At 38.6% G+C, this 24,032-nt stretch overlaps 1 protein-coding gene across 2 annotated transcripts in view; it reads left to right on the top strand.

The window, feature by feature from the left end:
- The window catches only part of TARS3 (threonyl-tRNA synthetase 3), a 77,089-nt gene that overhangs the window by 18,003 nt on the left and 35,054 nt on the right, over positions 1-24,032 (top strand). For both annotated transcript variants that reach the window (XM_064570004.1, XM_064570003.1), the window contains exons 7-12: positions 2,627-2,691; positions 5,366-5,444; positions 6,068-6,214; positions 7,050-7,148; positions 13,820-13,986; positions 16,020-16,182. In XM_064570004.1, coding sequence (XP_064426074.1) covers positions 2,627-2,691; positions 5,366-5,444; positions 6,068-6,214; positions 7,050-7,148; positions 13,820-13,986; positions 16,020-16,182 — 720 coding nt within the window. The remainder of the gene's footprint in view (positions 1-2,626; positions 2,692-5,365; positions 5,445-6,067; positions 6,215-7,049; positions 7,149-13,819; positions 13,987-16,019; positions 16,183-24,032) is intronic.

Here is a 24,032-nt window from a genome sequence, read left to right as displayed (position 1 = left end):
TGTACATTCCCACCAGTGGTGCACGAGGGTTCCAATTTCTCCCCATCCTCGCCAACACTTGTAGTTTTCTGTTTTGTTGATAGTAGCCATCCTAATGTGTGTGAGGTGGTATCTCATTGTGCTTTTGACTTGCATTTCCCTAATGACGAGTGATGTTAAGCACACTTTCATGGACTTATTGGCCAGTTGTATGTCTTATTTGGAGAAATGTCTATTCCAGTCCTTTACTCATTTTGTAATTGGGTTGTTTGTTTTTTGTTGTTGAATTATAAGAGTTCTTTATATATTCTGGATATTAATCCTGTATCAGATATGTGATTTGCAATTATTTTCTTCTATTCTGTGGGTTGCCTTTTTGTAGCCACTCTTAAGACCTAAACTTAATGAGATCTCTGTGAAGAAAAATGATTTGATTTGAACATGTAAGTATGAAACAGTTAAATCATACAAATCTATTTTTTTCTCTCGACAACTATCCTCTTTAAATAGTTATTTAATAAAAAGTACCTGGCACCAAGGTAGTAGTGATGAAAGCAGGAAAGAAAAGTGTCTGCTGAGTTTTTAATGTAACGATAGGATCATTTACTATAAACTTTGTTTTTGTTTTATGCAAATTAATAATGCAGCTATGTCCTCAGAATTTTATTTCATGTTAATGAAATAAATGAAATAGTTAAAATTGGAATCTTCAGACCTAAATGTGAGACCTGAAACCATAAAAATCCTGGAGAGCACAGGCAATGTCCTCTTTGACAGAGGCTGTGGCAGCTTCTTACTAGCTATGTTTCCTGAGGCAAGGGATATAAAAGCAAAAATAAACTATTGGAACTACATCAAAATAAAAAGCTTCTGCACAGCAATGGAAATAATCAACAAAATAAAAGGCAACCTACTGAGTGGGAGAAGAGATTTGCAAATAACATATCTGATAAAAGGTTAGTATCCAAAATATAAAAAGAACTTATCAAACAACACGCCCCAAAAAGAGTAATCCAATTAAAAAACAGGCAGAAGACATGGATAGACATTTTTCCAAAGAATACATTCAGATGGCCAACAGACACATGAAAAGATGCGCGTCATCACTCATCACCAGGGAAATACAAATCAAAACTGCAATGATATATCACCTCACACTGTCAGAATGGCTAAAATCAACAACACAAGAAATAACAGGTGTTGACAAGGATGTGGAGAAAGGGGAACCCTTTTGCACTATTGGTGGGAATGGAAACTGGTGCAGCCACTCTGGAGAACAGTATGGAGGTGCCTCAAAAAGTTAGAAATAGACTACTCTATGATCCAGTAATCACACCACTAGGGATTTACCCAAAGACCACAAAAATACTAATTCAAAGACATACTTACACCCCAGTGTTTGTAGCAGCATTATCTACACTAGCCAAAGTATGGAAACAACCGAAGTATCCATCAACTGATGAATGGATAAAGAAGATGTGGTATAATCTACAATGGAGTATATTCAGCCATAAAAAGAATGAAATGTTTCCTACCAAGACATGGATTGAGCTAAAGAGTATAATGCTAAACAAAGTAAGAGAAAGACAAATACATGATTTCACTCATATGTGAAATTTAAGAAACAAAACAAATGAGCAAAGAGAAAATAAAAGAGAGAGAGAGAGGCAAGCCAAGAAACAGACTCTTAACTATAGAGAACAAACTGAGGGTTACCAGAGGGGAGGTGGGTGGGGGGATGGATGAAATAGGTGATGAGCACCAGGTGATGTAAAGAAGTGTTGAATCACTATATTGTACACCTGAAACTAATATTACACTGTATGTTAACTAACTGGAATTTAAATAAAAACTTAAAAGAAATACATTCTGAAAATGAGATGAAAAAAATCGTAGTCTTCTAGAACAGTGCTGTTCAATAAAAATATAATGTGATAATGATGTACTTAACTGTATGTTGGCTAATTGAATTTAAATAAAAATTTAAAAAAAAATAAAAATATAATGTGATCCACGAATCTGAGCCCCATATGTATTCTTAAATTTTCTGGTAGCCACATTTTAAAAGTAAAAGAATGGGGGAATGAATTTTTATGACATTATATCAAAAATATCACTTCAACATGTAACCAACATAAAAATAATTAATGAGCGGGCGCCTGGGTGGCTCAGTTGGTTAAGCGACTGCCTTCGGCTCAGGTCATGATCCTGGAGTCCCTGGATCGAGTCCCGCATCGGGCTCCCTGCTCGGCAGGGAGTCTGCTTCTCCCTCTGACCCTCCCCCCTCTCATGTGCTCTCTCTCATTCTCTCTCTCTCAAATAAATAAATAAAATCTTTAAAAAAAAAAAAATAATTAATGAGCTATTTTACATCTGTCTTTCACAGTATGTCTCTGAAATCCCGTGTGTTTTGCACTTAAGCTCATCTCATTTCAGACTGGTTCCATTGCAAGTGCTCAGTAGCGACTCGGGCTCGTGGTTCCTGGTTTAGACACTACAGCTCTACGCTGTGAGCTCGGGTATTCCCCGGGTCTCAGTACCTAGAACATATAAGACACCCATTCAGTATTTGTTGAAAAAAGTAAAAGTTTTTTTTCCCCCATTTAACACTTTATGTAATAATATGTAAATATATTTTTCTTTGTAGTACAATAAATTTAAATGCCGCATCCTGAATGAGAAAATTAACACTCCAACTACGACAGTTTACAGGTAACGTGTGTGTAAATTTTAAGCCCTGCTCTGTGGTAAACTTGAAGGTGTTAGAAGTAGAAGCAGTTGGTCTTTGGGTGGGTGGTGTATTTATAAATTTGCGTAGTTGATATACTACTTTAGTTTGGGACTCTGAAATGTTATCAGCAAAGGGAACTTATTCCCCTCTTCATTTGTATTTATCAGGCTGGTGCTAAAACCCGAATTTTTGTTTTCCAGACATTAGCTGTGACAGCATCTTTCCCCGTGTGGGTGAGACTGTTTGCCCAGTGCCTTACGTTTTAGTGGGGGCTGTTAGGGAAGAGAATTTTATTCTGTCCTCCCACGTTCTTATTGATGTAGCAGTGGGAGTTGCTATATGTCATCTGCCTCCTACAGTGATTTTCTGCCTCTTACTATACTCCCCATTTCCTGGAGTCCAGGAGCATTAACTTTCATGCATTAGCCAGATATTCATCATGAAACACAATGAAAGACAACCTTGGGGAACCAAAGGCAAATCAAATGGTAGGAAGAGGCAAGTGAAGTCAGTACCACCATGACTTAGTTCTGTTCCTTTAACATTTGAGCCCCTTTTTTTTCGTGCATCTTTTAAGCTGCCTGACGGGTAATTGCTGTTCCTCATGTCTGTGTGTTCTGGCTGCGTCTGTGACTTTCATGGTCCCATCTTAAAAGATCTGCTGTCTGTGTATTTGAAATCGCAAATACTCCCCACAAGGGCATTTACTTTCCACAGTCAAGTACTTATGGTTCTGGGGTTTAATGGTGCTGTAAGTAAAGTCATCTCCCCTCTAAGCAAAGCTATGCACAGGTTATGTCTTACGTTACAATATGAACTCGTTGCCCTTTGACATTGAAGCGGGGTAGATACTGTGCTTACCTTATTTTTGCCATTCTCCAATGACCAGATAAGGTTTTATTATTCATTACCTGTAATTCAAATAATTGTTAGTATATGCATTTTAAAGCTTAAAAATACATGAATAAATAAAAAAGATATGCTGTTTTAAAATTCTGGCTTCTAATACTTGAGCCTTTGTGGTTTTTTTTTTTTTCTTAAGATTTTATTTATTTATTTATTTGACAGAGGAAGACACAGGTCAACACTGATGCTTCTTATTCTGTCAGTTTAATTTTTGGAAAATGAATTGCTTTTCGTTCTATAGGGTTCAAAGATCAGAGTATTGAAGTCTTTTGTGCTAATTAGGCATTCCTTCCACTCCTCTGAGCGTTGATTTACCGCTTCCATCTTGGACAGAGAACAATAAAGCCTGGTCATTTGAAGAAATGATATTTTCATCTTTTTTTTTTTTTAAGATTTTATTTGTTTATTTGACAGAGAGAGACACAGCGAGAGAGGGAACACAAGCAGGGGGAATGGGAGAGGGAGAATCAGGCTTCCGGCAGAGCAGGGAGCCCGATGCGGGGCTCAATCCCAGAATGCTGGGATCATGACCTGAGCCAAAGGCAGACGCTTAACGACTGAGCCACTCAGGCGCCCTGATATTTTCATCTTTAAAGCTTATTTCACTTTGGTGAATAAACCAGTCCCTTTATGTATTCATTGTAATTTTTAACTTTTTAACTAGTGAACTTCAAAAATATTTAAAATTGGTTGGAATAGTTAAGGAAACTTACTTTCTTTACTAAATTTTCCTTAAATTAGTTGATGTTAAGGACCTTCCCTCCAACCAGTGTCATTAGTATTTTAACTTTTTAAATGTTTCTGTACTTGAAAAAAACTCTGTGCTTATTAAGGTTTGGGGGTCCATGTTTGTTAGAGGTGCAAGTGAATCCCCAGCAATAGTATCATGTGTTTTTTTGTTTGTTTTATTTTTTTTAGAGAGAGAGAGAGAGCATATGCAGACAGTGGGGAGGGGACAGAGGGAGAGGGAGAGAGAGAATCTTAAGTAGGTTCCATGCCCAGCGCACGATGTGGGGCTCAATCCTAGGACCATGAGATCATGACCTGCTTGAAGGCAGACGCTTAACCGACTGAGCCACCCAGGCGCCTCCAGACCTGATTTTTTAGAGCAGGTTTAGGTCCACAGCAAAATTGAGAAGGTACAATGATTTCTTCCGTACCCCCTGCCCCACACATGCACAGCCTCCCCCACTATCAACATCCCCCGTAGACTGGCGCATTAGTAACAATTGATGGATCTACACTGACACATCATAGTCACATAGAGTCCAGAGTTTGCATTATGGTTCACTCTTGTTGGGGTACATTCTATGGGTTTGGTGAAGTTTATTTTTAAAGTAAGGTATGAAATTAGTGCATTTTGTATAAATTGGAGATAATTTTGGTTTTGAAAGTTAGTGTAGAGCAGAGGAATGGCTTTTTGATTTTATGAAAGTAGAAGGTTTTTAAGAGCCTTGGGATATGACAGTGAAAAGTGATGTCTTTATGTACAGTTACTTTCAGAAGATTCTGTAACTTTTGAATTTGAGCAAAGGAGGGAAGACTGGGATCTAAGGCTAGATAGATTGCCTCTTCATCCTAAATTAAAAATTAATTTAAATTTTTTTAAATTGTCCCCAAATCAAAAGTTGACCTAAGATGTATAAATAAGTGAGATCCTTCACTTGAAACATATGAAAACATGGTTTGTAACGAATGGTCCAAAAAGCTATAACTATATCTGGGCATGTCTGAAATATTTCATTATAGGTGCGGTCCGCTAATTGACCTTTGCAAAGGCCCCCATGTAAGACACACTGGAAAAATTAAAACCATAAAAATTTTCAAGGTAAGGATTTTTTTTTTTAATACAGCAAACTTAAGATGACCCAGATAATGAGGAATTTCAATCACATCTTTTATAATCTGAATATCACGGTATTGTAAAATACTTCATTATTTGATTTTTACAAAAACTTCTAAAAATACTATAATTTTTTAGATTTTTTGATAATTAGGACCTTACATGTAGTTTTGTTTATTATCTAAACTCACTATACATGTGACAGTGCCTTTCTTTCTCATATGCTATGTTAACATGTTGTTCTGCGTATCATGGTTTTCTCGAATCACCCTAATGTGAACAAGAACACTTGACTGGGATCTTCACGTCCCCGATCCTGCTTCCTCTGCTGCTCCTCCCGTCGGTGGTGCAGTTACTCTTGGCCCTGCTGCCTTCCCCTTCCTCACTTTCCTTTCCCACAACCCACAGCAGACTACATCGCTTTCTGATGAATTCTGGCTGGGCAGGTTTAATTAGAATCAATTTCAAAGTCTTTCCAGTGTTACAGAAAGTCATCTTTAAGTAAAGTTATGTTGATGATGTAGCGGAAAATTGTGCACATATTTAAGAGCAGTTTTATTGATCACCAGATGTTTGGTGTGTTGACCCAAATCTTGTTTGGTGCTTAGAATTCCTCAACATATTGGGAGGGCAATCCCGAAATGGAAACACTGCAGAGGGTCTATGGGATATCCTTCCCTGATAACAAGATGATGAAGACCTGGGAAAAGTTCCAAGAGGAAGCCAAGAACCGAGATCACAGGAAGATTGGAAAGGTACGCTGTGCGTCCTAATCCCCAGCAGGATGGGGACGTTCTTTGGCCTATGATCAAATTGTTTGGTATTTTTTCTGCACTTGTCCGGTCTTCTGTTTTGCTGGCACTCAGAGTTTGCTGTTGCGTTCTTGTATGCTAATCCCCCAAATGTCCTCTCACCTCTTCCCTTCCCGTGTCTTTTATTAAATTTAGAAATCACACCATTCTCTCATTCTTACCATGATATAAAAATAATGTTTTAAAAAATTGTATGTACTTAATAACATACTTTGTATTTGGGAAACAGAGCAGAAAGAAAGAATGAGATTTGAGAGCAAGCAGATTTGGGTTTTAGTCTCCCATCTGGCCACTTACAAACTGTGTTATGTGGTGGGCCAGGTATTCGCTTATGGGACTCCATGTGCTGGTCTCTTACTTGGTAGCCTTTGCAGGGCTGATACGAGGACAGATGCTGGATCTTGGTGGCAGCCTGGGGCAGGTGTTCAGTAGTGACAGCCATGATGATGATCACCACCAGTTAGAGCCCACCTCCCACCGTGAGCTTTTCTGATCTTTGTGATCTTTTGTTCTCTCCCCATGAGATACAAACTCCCAGGTGCCAAGTCAGAAGTCAGCAGTAAATAAAAGGTGAATGAAAAGCTAACTAACCATAAAAATGGATTGTAATTTTACATGTGCTAGTACATATAGTTAGAGGTAAGTATTGAAGGGCTTTGGGAAGTCAGTTATTAGAAGATGGAAATTGTAACTGAGTCATTCCTAGCATATCACATGCATACAGTAAATATTGATCTATGGCAGTGAGATTTGAGATGCACTTATTGTTTTAATCTAGGAACAAGAACTGTTCTTTTTCCATGATCTGAGTCCTGGAAGCTGCTTTTTTCTTCCCAGAGGAGCCTTCATTTATAATACACTTATGGATTTCATACGAGTAAGTTAACTTTTAAAATCTTTTTCTTATTCAGCCCCATTTTACATTTTACTATTTTCTCTCATAATAAAATTGAATGAAAACGCCAAGTGTTTTCATTAACTTTAGTTTAGTAATATTAATAAGAATTTTGAACCTAAAAGAGAAATACTGGGTTGCACCTCAGAAAAAATTGAGATAAATCCTATATTCCCTAAATAAAATGCATTCTTGGGATCTCAGTAAGTGCACCTATTGTCCATATACATTTCTAGAGCATGAACAGTACAGAGATAAGCATTAGATTAAGTGTGGAACTCTCTGTGAAGGAGAAGAAAGGAGGAAGTACCCTATCTGGTACACAATGCTAAATGATGAAGGGTTGTTTCTCAAAATGTGGTCCATGGTCCCCCTCCATTGACTCCCAAGTGACTTGGCAGCTCCATCCAGAGCAAAAGGTAAAGACAATTGTGTGAAATACCTTCCTGTAATAAAGTTTATAGATTAGAAATTCTTTATTTTACATCATTTGAACTATAGATACTGTCCAAAGATGATCCATGTAGACTATTAGGATTACGTTTCCTTTTTTGTGTTTTTTGTCTTCCTGTAATTAATAATTACCTAAAATTTTCATACACTCAGTTTTATTATCACTGACTTATTTAATTCTTATCACTTATTCATCCTCAAGTTTTTCCTCAAAACTGCAAAACTCCTTACAGTGTATTCTGATGATTCAGGTAATGTCTCAGTAATTTAAAAAATGTGGTCCTCTTGTTCTAGAATTAAGTTGCTACAAGGATTCTTGCTAACTGATGTGTTAGGACCTGTTTTATTCATCATTCTAGCTACTCCCCTCATGTCTCTGCTATGTTGATTCTCCTCTTTCCTGATACCATATCTTCCTCTTCCTTATCCATCTCATCTGGGGAAGCACTTTCTTCAGTAACTTCCTGAGAAAAGGTTAATGGCGTGAGCTGTTTTTTCTCTGTCCGCCTCACCAGTCTCATTTCCCTTCCTTCTCTTGTGCTGTGTCCCTGGAGGCTAAGCTCTGTGGAATCTACCACCTGGGCTACCTATTTTCTGGTAGGGATCGGCCAGTGTGAAGCCATGGTAGGCCAGAGGGCCTTGAAGAATCACTGAAGATTATCTGAGACTTCAGCAGGTGGTGATGACCATGACGCTGCTGTTTTGGATGGGCTATGCTGGAAAATCAACACAGCCCCTGGCGCCTTGAACTCTTGAGGTTGGAGGTCGAGTTTTGGAGAATAAATAGAAAGGCTCTATGGTGGCCTGAAAGGAATCTCTTATCTTTATAGATGCAAGACCCACATGGCTGATGATTAGGCCTGATTTATATGGCCTGATTTGTACAGGCTGCACAATTATAAAGGCATTTAAATTCACAACCCCAGTGGTCTCTTATGCTAAGGTAAGGGCACCTGTGGGAAAGAGTGGGTTCCTGAGTTTTGGACAAGAATTTTTGGCAGACACAGATGAGGCAGAAGACTTTGAACTCCCAGATACCTTTGTCTGAAGAAATTGGCCTTTCCCATGCAAACAAAACAAAAATAAAAAACATTCAGGGACTTTACCTGTTTTTTCTCTCGATTTTCTGTTATATGGTCTTGCCTTTTTCCATATTTAGTAATTTTTTTATTATATCTGAATATTGTATATAAAAAGAACTTCAGAGGCTGTAGATAACGTCATCTCCCACTAGAGCATTTACCCCCTGCCAAGACTGAAGACTAATTGCTCAATCCAGTTAAAGATTGAGCTGAGGGACACCTGGGTGGCTCAGTCAGTTAAGCGTCTACCAAGCACGTCTACCAATGTTTAGCTGAGAGAGTCTACCAAGCACAGTTTTAAGACTCTCAGAAGCCCTACCAGCTACTTGCGTAGATCATTCTGAGGTCTTCCCAAGTGGTATATAGCCATACCCTCAAGAGCTTTACCCTAGGCCATGCTTTGTGGGTGGTAACCTGTGTTTTTTCTTTGTGCTGAAGTCATTCTTACCTTGTGAATCTAAGGATGCAATAGTTTTATTTATGAAATCAGCAGGTCCTAGCATTTTGATATTTCCTCTCAAAAACTTAATAGTACCCAGTTTAGTTTATATCTCTTTTGTATTTTGTCATAGGCAGCCATAAGAAGTCAGTTGTCCCTTTCTTCTTTCTGCCTAGACACATCCCTAGCTACGGTCCATGAATTCTTTGAGTACCCTTTCTGTTTTTCATCACCTCAGGTGATAGTGTTACCAGTGTTCTGGCACCACATAACAAGAGTCCCCTTTTCTTCATCCTCCAATATATTTTTCTCACTGTCCTTCCAAGTCCTCGCAGACAGTCTCTAGCCTTCTAGCTCCCGCCCACCACCTGGCCCCAAAGCAGCACCCACATCCAGTGCATTCTGTTCTGGTTGTCTATCGCAGCATAACAGAGTGTCCCGAAGCTTAGTTAACTTAAAATGGCCATTTTTTGGATTATTATCTCTAGTGGTCTATGCATTAGGCTTATCAAGGTGGTTCTTACATTGAGTTCCTTATATGACTGCATTCAGATGGAGGCCAATGCCAGAGTTGCTGATTGAAGTTTAAGTTACATTTGTTAAAATGCATAAATCTCAAGCTTACAGCTCAAGAACTTTCCACACGTGTGTACATGTGTACAACCACCACCCAAATCAAGACATAGATCAGTTCCATCCTTTTTTAAAAGATTTTATTTATTTACTTATTTGAGAGAGAGCAGAGGGAGGAACAGGGAGAGGGACAAGCAGGCTCCCTGCTGAGTGTAGAGCCCAACGCGGGGCTCAATCCCACAACCCTGCGATCATGACCTGAGCCGAAATCAAGAGTTGGATGCTTAACTGATTGAGCCACCCAGGCATCCCTAGGACAGTTCCATCCTTTCATAAGATCCTCTTGTATCTTCCCAGTCAATACCTGCCTCCCCTTTGCTCACCTGAGATGATCTTGCTGATTTCTTTTTTTTTTTTTTTTTTAAAGATTTTATTTATTTATTTGACAGAGAGAGACACAGCGAGAGAGGGAACACAAGCAGAGGGAGTGGGAGTGTGAGAGGGAGAAGCAGGCTTCCCGCGGAGCAGGGAGCCTGATGCGGGACTCGATCCCAGGACCCTGGGATCATGACCTGAGCCGAAGGCAGACGCTTAACCATCTGAGCCACCCAGGCGCCCGATCTTGCTGATTTCTATTAACCATAGATCAATTGTGCCTAGTCTTAAACTTCATGTAAATGGACTCATACAGTATTAGCTATTGTGTTTCTGGCTTCTTTTGTTCAACTTAATGTCTGAGACTCATCCACATTTTATGTATAATTTTTTTTCTATTGTTTGAGGTATTTCATTTTGTGACTGTAGAACAGGGTATTTATTTGTTCTCCTGTAGGTGTACATTTACATTTATGTTGTTTCCACTTTGGAGCTATTATACATGCAGCTGTTGCAAACATTTTTGTACATGTCTTTTGGTGGGCAAAGTACTCGCTTCTCTTGGGCATATACCTAGGAGTGGAATTGCTAGGTCATAGGGTGGTAATGACTAACTTAAGAAAATACTGAATAGTTTTATGTGGTTGATGCATATAATGTTCCTTCCAGAAATGTATGAACATTCCAGTTACTCTGCATCCTCTTCAACACTTGGTATTATCAGTTTGCCATTCGGGCAGGTACCATGGTATTATTCTGCATTTCCCTGATGAACAATGATGTGACAACCTTTCCATATGTTTGTTGGTCATTTGGATATCCTCTTTTGTGAAGTTCCCTGTTTAAGTATTTTTCCCATTTTAAAAAACTGAGTTGTCTTTTTATGATTGATTTTTAGGGGCTCTTTCTTCTGATATGAGTCATTTGCTAAATGTGTATATTGTGAGTGCATTTTTTCAAGCTGCAGCTTATTGATTCACTTTCTTAATGATGCCTTTTAACCAGTAGTTCTCATGTTTAACAAAGTCTGGTTTATTATTTTTTTCTTTTCTGGTTAGGGCTTTTCATGCCCTCTTTAGGAAATCTTTGCCTATTTCAGAGTCATGAAAATATTCTTCTTTGTCCTATTCTAGAAGCTTGATTGTATTTGTTTTTAGACTCAATGCTGTGATCTATCTTGAATTCATTTTTAGGTTTTGTGGAAGAGAGGGGTCAAGGTTGATTTTTATCCAGAGTTATCCAGTAGCTTCAGTACCATTTATTACTGCAGTAGAATCTTTGTCCTAAACCATTATATATTTCTGGATGTTTATTCTGTTCTTTTGGTCCCTTTGTTGTCTGTCCTTGCATTAACACCACACTGCTTTGATTACTGTAACTTACTGTAACTATGTATTGTCTTAATATCAGTAGTTTAATTAAGTTTTAAAATTTTATTCTTATTCAGAACTATTTTGGCTATTCTAGATTCTTTGTACTTACATATAAATTTTATATCATGCTTTTCATTTCCTAAAAAATAACTGCTGGGATTTTGATTGGAATTGCATTCATTCTATAGATTAATTTGCAGATAATTGACACCTTAACCACATTGAGTTTTCTAATCTATGAACATGGAAATTTTGTCGGTTCATTTAGTTCTTTCTTTTCCCTCGGCAGTATTTTGTAACTTCTATTTTAGAGGTCTTGCACATCTTTCATCAGGTTTGTCCCTAGACATTTAATTTTTTGAGTGGAAATGGTGGAGAAACACAGACAAAGGTGCTCAACACGCCTCGGTGGCTCAGTTGGTTGGGCCTCTGCCTTTGGCTCAGGTCATGATCCTGGGGTCCTGGGATCAAGCCCCTTGTCGGGCTCCCTGCTCAGCGGGGAGTCTGCTTCTCCCTCCCTCCCTCCCCCTGCTCGTGTGAGTGCATGCTCTCTCTCTCTCTCAGATAAATAGATAAAATCTTTAAAAAAAAAAAAGGTACCCAACATCATTAGTCATCAAAGAAATGAAAATCAGAGGCACCTGGGTGGCTCAGTCAGCTAAGCATCCAGTTCTTGATTTTGGCTCAGGTCATGATCTCAGGATTGTGAGATCGAGCCCTGTATTGGTCTCTGCACTGGGTGTGGAGCCTGCCTAAGATTCTCCCTCTCTCTACCCCCACTGATGCTTGCTCTCTCTCTCTCTCAAAAAAAAGAAAGATACGAAAATTAAGGCTGCAGTAAGCTACATGTCCACTAGAATATCCCCCCACCCAATGGCAAAACAACAACAACAACAACAACAAACCTGAAAATACCAGAGACTGGCAAGAATGTGAAAATTCTAACTCCCATTGGTGGGAATGCAAAATGGTACTGCTACTTTGTAAAACAGTTTGGGCAGTTTCTTACACAGTTCCACTCCTAGTTTTTTACCCAAGAGAAATAAAAACATGCCCATACAGAGACTTGTATTGGAATGTCCACAGAAACTTTATTTATAGTAGCAAAACTGCACAAAGTAAGCTGTAAAATAATAACATTTCCCATCATAGAGCATACTTTAAAATCATTCCCAAATACATGAAATACTAACATGATTAGCAATATTATCCAGAGTGGATTAAAAGTCCATTATTATTATCTTCTGAGCCAAGCTTTAAAATAGTCTCAGTCAAAACAAACAAGGAAACACAAAAAATTCTTCAATTTCTAGGTCCTTGTTTAATCTGAATATATAGAGGCATCTGACATAGCCGCAGAATAATTACTGCCATTTGTAATGATCTATAATTTTGTTAAAACTTTCTAATTTAGTAAATTTAGTAAAAATGAGGGATAGGTAAAGCAGCTTACTGAATGGCCGAGACCCAGCTATCCACAACTGGACTGAAAACATGCTCTGCCAAAAAGTAACAATGGCATCCCTTTAAGTGATATGACACGAATGTTGTTCATAATTTTAAAACATTATGTTTTATACTTTTTTTAATTGTAAGAAAATTTTTTTTTACTTCATTAAAATATGCTGGTCTAGATCTGTGCCAGATACCCCTTAAATGATTAACAAATGGTAAAAACCTAAGAAACCACCAACAGAGATCATCTGATCGATATCTTAAAGGAAAAAAAGTTTAAATAAAATAAGACCTTTGTTGAAAGACTCTGTTTTCCGGTCCCGAGTGATTGAATTAGGGAAGCTGTTGATAGGTAGGGAGGAAGAGAAACCAGCTTATGACTTTATAGATACCAGCCACTTAATGTGTTATATATTAAAATTCTCAGCTTCATTTCTGTTTAAAACTAAATAGATCAAAACTAAATTTGCATGCAACGTAGCATTCAGGCTTATTGAGTTATAAAGTGATTCTCCCTCTTAAGTAATAGAAAAATACCTGCTGTTTATCTAGAATGTAAAGGATTTTGGAATTTGTAGTTATAGGAAGTTTATATATACATAATATTATATGTGATATATATTATACATATAATTTTAGTTACTAATTTTCAAAGAATTAACAGATTATGTACTATATACTATTATATAGTATAAAATAAAGATACTTAATGTGAAAATGAGATAGAGTACATTAATCTTTCTTTCATGATCCAGAACACCCCACCTAAAACTGAGGGCACATTAACCACAAATTAATATGAGATGTAATCCCAAATTAAGAAATATTCACTACTAGTGTTACTTTGCATGGAATTGTGATCTGTTGTGCCACATTTTAACATTAAATGTGTTTATCTTAAAGGAGGAATATCACCGACGTAACTTCACAGAAGTGCTCTCTCCCAACATGTACAACAGCAGACTCTGGGAAACCTCAGGTCACTGGCAGCATTATAGTGAGAACATGTTTACCTTTGATATTGAAAAGGACACGTTCGCCCTTAAGCCCATGAACTGTCCAGGGCACTGGTGAGTATTAAAAGTGAAGCAGATCTTTGCATAAGAGCACATACACACTTCATCACAGTCAGCTTTGAATATTACTAGTTTGCTTTTTTGGAGTTAAGGGATTCCTTTAATCTGAGGAGTGGTGGCTACCAGTTATCTTTACCAAATTATTTCATTCTGGAGAATACATTTTAAGATATGTTTGATCTTGGGCAGGTGTAGAATGTTAACTGGAAACCATTTAGTTTTTATGCCTCTTAGAGATAGAATTATATATCAATTTTATAAATTATTATATTTGTTTTTGTAATAGTAATACACTTCAAATACACATATTTGCAGAACATTTAGTTCTTATATACTGTTTGGGTTGATTAAAACAAGACCGGTGGGGCGCCTGGGTGTCTCAGTTGGTTAAGCGACTGCCTTCGGCTCAGGTCGTGATCCTGGAGTCCCGGGATCGAGTCCCACATCGGGCTCCCTGCTCGGCGGGGAGTCTGCTTCTCCCTCTGACCTTCCTCCCTCTCATGCTCTCTGTCTCTCATTCTCTCTCTCGCAAATAAATAAAATCTTTAAAAAAAAAAAACAAAAAACAAGACTGGTGAAGTCATAATCAATGGGTTACTGGATTTCATTGATTTTTTTTTTTTAAAGATTTTATTTTTATTTATTTGACAGAGAGAGGCACAGCGAGAGAGGGAACACAAGCAGGGGGATTGGGAGAGGGAGAAGCAGGCTTCCCACTGAGCAGGGAGCCCGACGTGGGGCTCGATCCCAGGACCCTGGGATCATGACCTGAGCTGAAGGCAGACGCTTAATGACTGAGCCACCCAGGCGCCCCTGGATTTCACTGATTCTAAGATAACTTCCCACCCACTCCCATTTCAACATCCCTGAAATCAGAATGCATCATATTATCGGGGGCATCTTAGCATTATGTCATAACTTAATGGTTATTTCCTTTCTAGTGGTACATAATATAGTGCTACATCTTACAGTGTTGTCTTAGATTCTTTGAAAGAATGTAATTATCATAAAGCTGGTATGCAAATTCAACCTTGTAAGACAAGCATATTTCACAATAGGTTGTGAACAGACATGAGTATCCACCAAAAAATTTCCCAAGTGTTGTGGTTTTATATCATCAGCATACATAGTTTCAAGTAAATTGGCCTTAGAAGGTAACTATAAAACCTCAAAACAAACTGAAGAAAACTTTTTGCCCTTTACATTAAAGACTAAAAGAAATTCAACTTTATGATGACAGCATGTAAAAAAATATGTACTTTAATTTTGTGAAAACTGGTGTGTAAACATTCTGTTTGCTCTCTTTTTAAACAGAAGGTGAGAGCCAGGAGTGGTTTTATCCTCCCCCCCTGCCCCCCGGAAGAGAGGTCTTTTATTCAACAGGGAAAACTTGAGCGCTTATGGCTCTTGGTGCTAGGAATGCAGAGGTGATTAAGACACCGTCCATTTCCTTAGGGAGCTCATGAGCAGAGTGGGACAGAAGCAGATATGTAGACAATCAGTTTTGAAAAAGTAAGTTCAGTGTCAAGTTAGTGGCATGTTCCAGGTGATCTCAGAGCCTGAGGAGAGACTGCCTAGCCCCATCTAGGGAAGTGTCCAGGGGGCCTTCACTTAAGAAGTAGCCTTTGAAATGAATTGTACACAGTAAGTGGAAATTCCCTGGGTGAAAAAGAATAAGGAACAGAATTTCTGGAAGAGATAACAGACAGGGTTCTTTCTCAGAGTGCTGCAGTGATATAAATTCAAGGTTCAAAAATTCCTAGAAGTTTTTTTTTTTTTTTTTTTGAGGGAGAGTGAGCACAGGGAGGGGCAGAGGGAGAGGGCGAGAGAATCTTAAGCCCCGATGTTGGGGCTCAGTCTCACAACCCTGAGATCACGACCTGAGCTGAGATCAAGAGTTGGATGCTTAACCAACTAAGCCACCCAGGTGTCCTTGAGGAATTTTAGCTGTAACTTATTAACATTTAGATAATTACTTAATCTTTTCTGTGCTAAGTAAAAGCTGTGTGTTGTTGCATCTTTTCTAGTCTAATGTTTGCTCATCGTCCACGATCATGGAGGGAAATGCCTATCAGATTCGCTGATTTTGGAGTTCTTCATAGGAATGAATTATCAGGAACTTTAAGTGGTTTGACTCGAGTTAGGCGCTTCCAGCAGGATGATGCCCATATCTTCTGCACAGTAGAGCAGGTAAACAGTAATACAGGGTGAAGCATGGTTGACATAAATTCAGTGTGTTGCGTTGGACACATCTCTTAGTTTCAGAGTCACTATAAAATAAGATGTCTGTTCTCATCTCTGAGGTCTCCTTCAGCTCTAATATTTTTGATCCTCTAATTTGGTAATAGATCAGTAATTTCTTGTCATGAAATTTATTATCTTTTTCTATCAAGTTTCTTCCAGTTTTATTAACTTAAATACATTAAGTGGGATATTTTAAGGGACTTGGTAGAATTTTGGTTTTTGTTTGTTTGTTTTTCAATATTGCCTAGAAGTGAGAGCTTACTTTTTCAGGTTTTCATGTCAGTTCAAATAAAAATTGCCATGAAATAGTATGCCATCAAATGATTTGACCTAATTGACACTCATAGAACACTTCAACCAGTAACAGCAGAGTATGCATTCTGAACGTGTTATCAGAGGAAACCTAGTGGGGAGCCATAAATCCCACTGTCATCATCAGTAATGAGGGGTTCCTACTTCTTTCATGGGTCCTCAGTAGAAAACCTAGACCATCTATTCCTACTTTGCAGTAACCAGGAAGTACTTCACCCTCCCTGTTGGAGCAGAGTCTATGGGAGTCAGCTAAAACAGAGGTTTAAATAAAATTAAAGGTCTTATACTACCCAAATTTTAAATTTTATAAATCAAAAGTCATTCATGCCAAGAATTAGGAAAATCTCAACTTAATGAAAAAGGACAATCTACACTAATGTGGAGATGACAAGGATATTGCATTATCTGACTAAGATTTTAAAGAAGCCATCATAAGAATGTCTTACCAAGCAATTACAAATACACTTGAAAACAAGTGAAAAAATAGCCTCAAGAAAGAAATAGAAAATCTCAGGAAATAAATAAAAGAGGGGTGCCTGGGTGGCTCAGTTTAAGTGGCCAACTCTTGGTTCTGGCTCAGGTCATGATCTCGGGATCCTGGGATCGAGCCTCCACCTCACATGCTGGGTGTGGAGCCTGCTTGAGGGTTCCCTCCCTCTACCCCTTCCCCTGCTCTCTTTCTCTCTCTCAAATAAGTTTTTTTTTTTTTTAAAGAAATAAAAGTTATAAAGAAGAATCGAATGGAAATCTTAGAACTGAAAAATAAAACAACTGAAATAAAATAGTGGATGGATTCATGAGTAGAATGGAGGGGGCAAAGAAAAGAATCAGTGAACTTCAAGGCAACAATAGAAATGACCCAGTTTGAACAACAAAGAGAAAAGAGACAAAGAATAATGAACACAACTTCAGAGACCGATGGGACTAAAACAGAATGTCTAATATTTATGTCACCAGAGTTCTGGAAGAAGGGAATAAGGGTGGAGATGAAAAGTACTCAAAGACATATGGCTGAAAACTTGCCAAATTTGGCAAAAGACCTAAGCCTACAGATTCAAGAAGCTGAGAAAACTCTAAAAAGGATAGGGCCAAAGAAATCCCCACCAAGATAAAGCATAACCAAACTTCTGAAAACTAATGACAAAGAAAATTTTTGAAAGCAGTGAGAAAGAAATCAACATTATCTTTAAGAAAAGGTGTTTTGTTTTGTTTGCACAAGAGATTTCTCATCAAAAAACATGGATGTCAGAATGAAGTGAACAACACTTTTCAAATGCTGAAAGAACTGTCAATTCAGAATTCTATATACAGAAGAAATATTCTTCAGGGATGAAGGGTAAATCAAGACATTAAGGCTACCTTAAAATAATGGCTATTGGAAGTTCTCTAAACAGAAAGGAAATGATAAAGAGTCTTGGAACATGAAGAAGGAAGAAGGAAAAATTGTAAAAGTGAAACAGAATTTCCTTTTCCTTTTAAGTTTTCTGAATTATGCTTGATGGTTGAAGCAAAAATTATAACACTGTCTGATATGGTTCTGAGCATATGTAAGAGGAAATGTATAAGAAAACTATACTATAAATCGAGTAAAGGAGGTTAGGTTTCTATACTTGAACTGGCAAAATGATGACATCAGTAGGCTGTTATGCAATACGTAGAGAAACCACTGAAAAAAAGATACATAGCTATATGCTTAAAAATAGGTAAAATGGAATTCTAAAAAATATTAAATTAAGCCAAGGGAAGGCAGGAAAAAGAAAACAGAAATGAATAATATGACAGTACAAGAAGGAAACAATAAAAACAACAAAAAAGACAAACAAATCCTAACATATGTTAAATGTAGATGGTTAAAATGGAAATATATAAAAATGTATGGGGCACAGCAAAAGCAGTGCTAAAAAGTAAACAGATAACACTAAATGCATATATTATAAAAGAAGAAAAGTCTCAAATCAATATCTAGGCTCCCACCTCAAGACCTAGAAAAAAAGAAGGGTAAAATAAACCCAAAATAACAAGGAAGGAAGCAGTAAAGACCAGGACAGAAATCAATGAAATTGAAGACAGAAAAATAATGGAAAAAATTAATGAGACAAAAAACTGGTTCTTTGAAAAGATTAAGAAATTGGCAACTTCCTTCAAGACTAACAAAGAAAAAAGTTGGGAAGACACAAATTAACCAGTATCAGGAATCAATAGGGGATATCCCTAAAGACCTTGAAATCACCAGAAGCATAAAAAATGAATATAATGAACAACTGTCCATGAATTAGTTTGATAACTTAGTTGAAATGTACTAATCCCTTGAAAAGCACAAACTACCACAATCACCTGATAGGAAATAGATCATTTGAAAAGCCCTATCACTATTAAGGAAATGAATATGTAATTTAAAAACTCCCCAAAAAGAAAACTCCAGGCTCAGATTTTTTTCACTGAAGAATTCTATTGAACATTTAAAGAATTAGTACCAATTCTATACACTCTGTTCTGAAATAGAAGAGAACACTTCCTAGTTCATTTTATGAAGCTAGTATTAACTGATACTAAAACCAGACAGAACTACAGACCAGTATCCCACATGGATACAGATGTAAAAGTCCTTAACATAATATTAGCAAATAAAATTCAACAATATATTAAAGTAATTACACATCATTAGCAATTGAGGTTTAGCCTTCAGGGATATGAGGCTGATTCAGTGTCAGAAATCTGTCAGTGTAATCCACCATATGACAGGCCCGTTCGTGGGAATATAAAATGGTATGGTCACTTTCAAAAACATTTGGGCAGTTTCTTAAAAACTTAAACACACACCTACCATATGACCCAGTCATCTTACTCCTTTTTTTTTCCCGGAGAGAAAAAGAAAGCACACGTCCATACAAAGACTTGAACACAAACGTTCATTGCAGTTTTATTTGAAATAGCCAAAATACAGAAACAACCCTAAAGCCCAATAACAGATAGATGTAAAAAGTAACTGTGGTACATCCATTCAATGGAAAACTATTCAACAATAGGAAGGAATGGTCTATTGGGACACATATAACATGGGTTTATCTCAAAATAATTATGCTGAGTGAAAAAAGCCAGCCAAAAATAGAGCATGTGCTGCATGATCCCACAGATAAAAATTCTGAAAAAGTCAAACTGATCCATGGTGACAGAATGCAGATCCTTGCCTGTCCCCCTCCCCTTCCTAAAGGGCTCTAGTTTTGTTAGCCCTGTTCTGTTTGCATTTAAAGGTGCCCTCCTTTCCCCCGCCCTCACAGCCCCTAGCTCTGATCTCGCTGCACTCTCTGGGAACCTCACTTATGTTCTAGGCTCAGCTGCCAGTCTCACCTGCATCTCAGCTCTCCTTCCTGAGCTCCAGATCTCAACCTCACAGGGCCTGGTAGACCTGTCTGTTTCTGCCTCCCACACCACTGCCTCTGCCTTCCCTGTTCACTTTTTCAGGGGATGCACCAACATCCTCTCCAGTGCCCAGGCCAGGGGTCCAGGTGCCTGTTACTCTTCACTGCTCGTGTCCAGTAAATCACAAGCCTTATTGAAAGCTCTTCCTAAATGTATTATCCGTTCCTGAATAATTTTGTTCATTACTGGATTTCCAGTATCCAGCACAAATTCCTTGCATTCCAGCTACTTCTTTCTGGTTCAAACCACCATCACCTCACTCCTAAATGACTCTACCAGCTTCCCAATGGGCCTGCCTTCTAGTCTTACCAATCTATTTCCCGTACTTGAAAGGAACAGATTGGACTGTGTTAGTCTCTTGCTGAAGAACCCTTCATTGGTTTCCCATTGCTCTCAGGCTAAAAAGTACAGACATTATATTAGCTTTGAAGACCCTTCATTTTTCCCTGTCCCCTGCCTGCCTCTAGCCTGATCACCTGCCACCCTTCTGTGCCCTCTTCCTTGTCATACACAGCTCGGCCCCATGGCAGCTTCCTGTGGCTCCCCTGCCCTAGCCTGCTCCTCTGTCCTCTGGGTCCATACTCTCAGTATTTCCTCTGCTTCAAAAGCTGTGCCCTAGCTTTCCACGGAGAACTCTTACTTACCCTCTGGCTGCAGCCTGGCTCTCACTTCCTGTGGACAGCCGCGCTTCCCCCTATTGTGTAGCACTGCTCCTGGTGAGGTAGCCTTGCCTGCTTCTTGGTCCACCCCCTACACCTGAGAGCTGCTGGTAGCCTGCTCACACCTGGCATGTCGTGGGCATTCCCTGAATATTTGGGTAAGTAGTGGAGGAACAACCAAAACAGTGTCATCGACTATGTAGTAAAAACATACTTTATTTTTTTTTATGTTAATTACCATATATTACATCACTAGTTTTTGATGTAGTGTTCCATGATTCATTGTTTGCGTATAACACCCAGTGCTCCATTCAGGACGTACCCTCTTTAATACCCATCACCAGGCCAACCCATCCCCCCACCCCCCTCCCCTCTAGAACCCTCAGTTTGTTTCTCAGAGTCCACAGTCTCTCATGGTTCGTCTCCCCTCCGATTCCCCCCTTCATTTTTCCCTTCCTGCTATCTTCTTTTTTTTTTTTTTAAACATACAATGTATTACTTGATTCAGAGGTACAGGTCTGTGATTCAACAGTCTTTTTTTTTTTTTCTTTAAAGATTTTATTTATTTGACAGGAAGAGACACAGTGAGAGAGGGAACACAAGCAGGAGGAGTGGGAGAGGGAGAAGCAGGCTTCCTGCAGAGCAGGGAGCCCGATGCGGAGCTCGATCCCAGGACCCTGGGATCATAACCTGAGCCAAAGGCAGATGCTTAACGACTGAGCCACCCATGCGCCCCTGTGATTCAACAGTCTTACACAATTCACAGCACTCACCATAGCACATACCCTCCCCAGTGTCTGTCACCCAGCCACCCCATCCCTCCCACCCCCACCACTCCAGCAACTCTCAGTTTGGTTCCTGAGATTAAGAATTCCTCATATCAGTGAGGTCATATGATACATGTCTTTCTCTGATTGACTTATTTCGCTCAGCATAATATCCTTCAATTCCATCCACATCGTTGCAAATGGCAAGATTTCATTCCTTTTGATGGCTGCCTAATATTCCATTGTATATATATATATATATATATATATATATATATATATATATATATATACACACACACACACACACACACACCACATTTCTTTATCCATTTATCTGTCGATGGACATCTTGGCTTTCCCATAGTTTGGCTATTGTGGACATTGCTGCTATAAACATCGGGGTGCACATACCCCTTCGGATCCCTACATTTGTATCTTTGGGGTAAATACCCAGTAGTGCAGTTGCTGGATCGTATGGTAGCTCTATTTTCAACTTTTTGAGGAACCTCCATACTGTTTTCCAGAGTGGCTGCACCAGCTTGCATTCCCACCAACAGTGTAGGAGGGTTCCCCTTTTTCTGCATCCCCGCCGACATCTGTCGTTTCCTGACTTGTTAATCTTAGCCATTCTGACTGGTGTGAGGTGGTATCTCATTGAGGTTTTGATTCGGATTTCCCTGATGCCAAGCGATGTTGAGCACTTTTTCATGTGTCTGTTGGCCATTTGGATGTCTTCTTTGGAAAAATGTCTGTTCATGTCTTCTGCCCATTTCTTGATTGGATCATTTGTTCTTTGGGTGTTGAGTTTAATAAGTGGTTTATAGATTTTGGATACTAGCCCTTTATCTGATATGTCATTTGCAAATATCTTCTCCTATTCTGTCGGTTGTCTTTTGGTTTTGTTGACTGTTTCTTTTGCTGTGCAAAAGCTTTTTATCTTGATGAAGTCCCAAGAGTTCATTTTTGCCCTTGCTTCCCTTGCCTTTGGCAATGTTTCCAGGAAGAAGTTGCTGCGGCTGAGATCGAAGAGGTTGCTGCCTGTGTTCCCCTTTAGGATTTTGATGGACACCTGTCTCACATTGAGGTCTTTCATCCATTTGGAATCTATTTTTGTGTGTGGTGTAAGGAAATGGTCCAGTTTCATTCTTCTGCATGTGGCTGTCCAATTTTCCCAACACCATTTGTTGAAGAGACGCTCTTTTTTCCATTGGACATTCTTTCCTGCTTTGTCAAAGATTAGTTGAACATAGAGTTGAGGGTCCATTTCTGGGCTCTCTGTTCTGTTCCATTGACCTATGTGTCTGTTTTTGTGCCAGTACCAGACTGTCTTGATGATTCTAGCTCTGTAATAGAGCTTGATGTCATCTTAAGAACACCACAGATGGCAATCAAGATCTCAAAATCAAGATCTCACCTTCCCCAAAATGGAGACACAACACATATTAAAAAAAAAAAAATTTATTTGTAATAGAGCTTGAAGTCCGGAATTGTGATGCCACCAGCTCTGCTTTTCCTTTTCAGCATTCTTCTGGCTATTTGGGGTCTTTTCTGGTTCCATACAAATTTTAGGATTCTTTGTTCCATTTCTTTGAAAAAAGTGGATGGTATTTTGATAGGGATTGCATTGAATGTGTAGATTGCTCTAGGTAGCACTGACATCTTCACAATATTTGTTCTTCCAATCCATGAGCATGGAACATTTTTCCATTTCTTTGTGTCTTCCTCAATTTCTTTCATGAATATTTTATAGTTTTCTGAGTACAGATTCTTTACCTCTTTGGTTAGATTTATTCCTAGGTATCTTATGGTTTTGGGTGCAACTGTAAATGGGATCGACTCCTTAATTTCTCTTTCTTCTGTCTTGTTGTTGGTGTATAGGAATACCACTGATTTCTGTGCATTGATTTTATATCCTGCCACTTCACTGGAGTTCTGTATGAGTTCTGGCAGTTTTGGGGTAGAGTCTTTTGGGTTTTCCACATAAAGTATCATATCATCTGCAAAGAGTGAGAGTTTGACTACTTCTTTGCCGATTCGGATGTCTTTTATTTCTTTTTGTTGTCTGATTGCTGTGTCTAGAACTTCTAATACTATGTTGAATAGCAGTGGTGATAGTGGACATCCCTGCCACATTCCTGACCTTAGGGAGAAAGCTCTCAGTTTTCCCCATTGAGAATGATATTCGCTGTGGGTTTTTCGTAGATGGCTTTTATGATATTGAGGTATGTACCTTCTGTCCCTATACTCTGAAGAGTTTTGGTCAAGAAAGGATGCTGTACTTTGTCAAATGCTTTTTCTGCATCTATGGAGAGGATCATTTGGTTCTTATTTTTTCTTTTATTAATGTATTGTATCACATTGATTGATTTGCAGATGTTGAACCAACCTTGCAGTCCAGGGATAAATCCCACTTGGTCGTGGTGAATAATCCTTTTAATGTACTCTTGGATCCTATTGCTAGTATTTTGGTAAGAATTTTTGCATCCATGTTCATCAAGGATATTGGTCTGTACTTCTCCTGTTGGATGGGGTCTTTGGTTTGGGGATCAAGGTAATGGTGGCCTCATAAAACGAGTTTGGAAGTTTTCCTTCCATTTCTATTTTTTGGAACAGTTTCAAAAGAATAGGTATTAAT

The sequence above is a fragment of the Mirounga angustirostris genome, unplaced genomic scaffold (assembly GCF_029215605.1).
Source record: "Mirounga angustirostris isolate CCGP_5_RB_7025 unplaced genomic scaffold, mMirAng1.0.hap1 SCAF_9, whole genome shotgun sequence".
Classification (NCBI taxonomy): domain Eukaryota; kingdom Metazoa; phylum Chordata; class Mammalia; order Carnivora; family Phocidae; genus Mirounga; species Mirounga angustirostris.
This window is presented reverse-complemented; position numbering and strand designations above follow the sequence as displayed.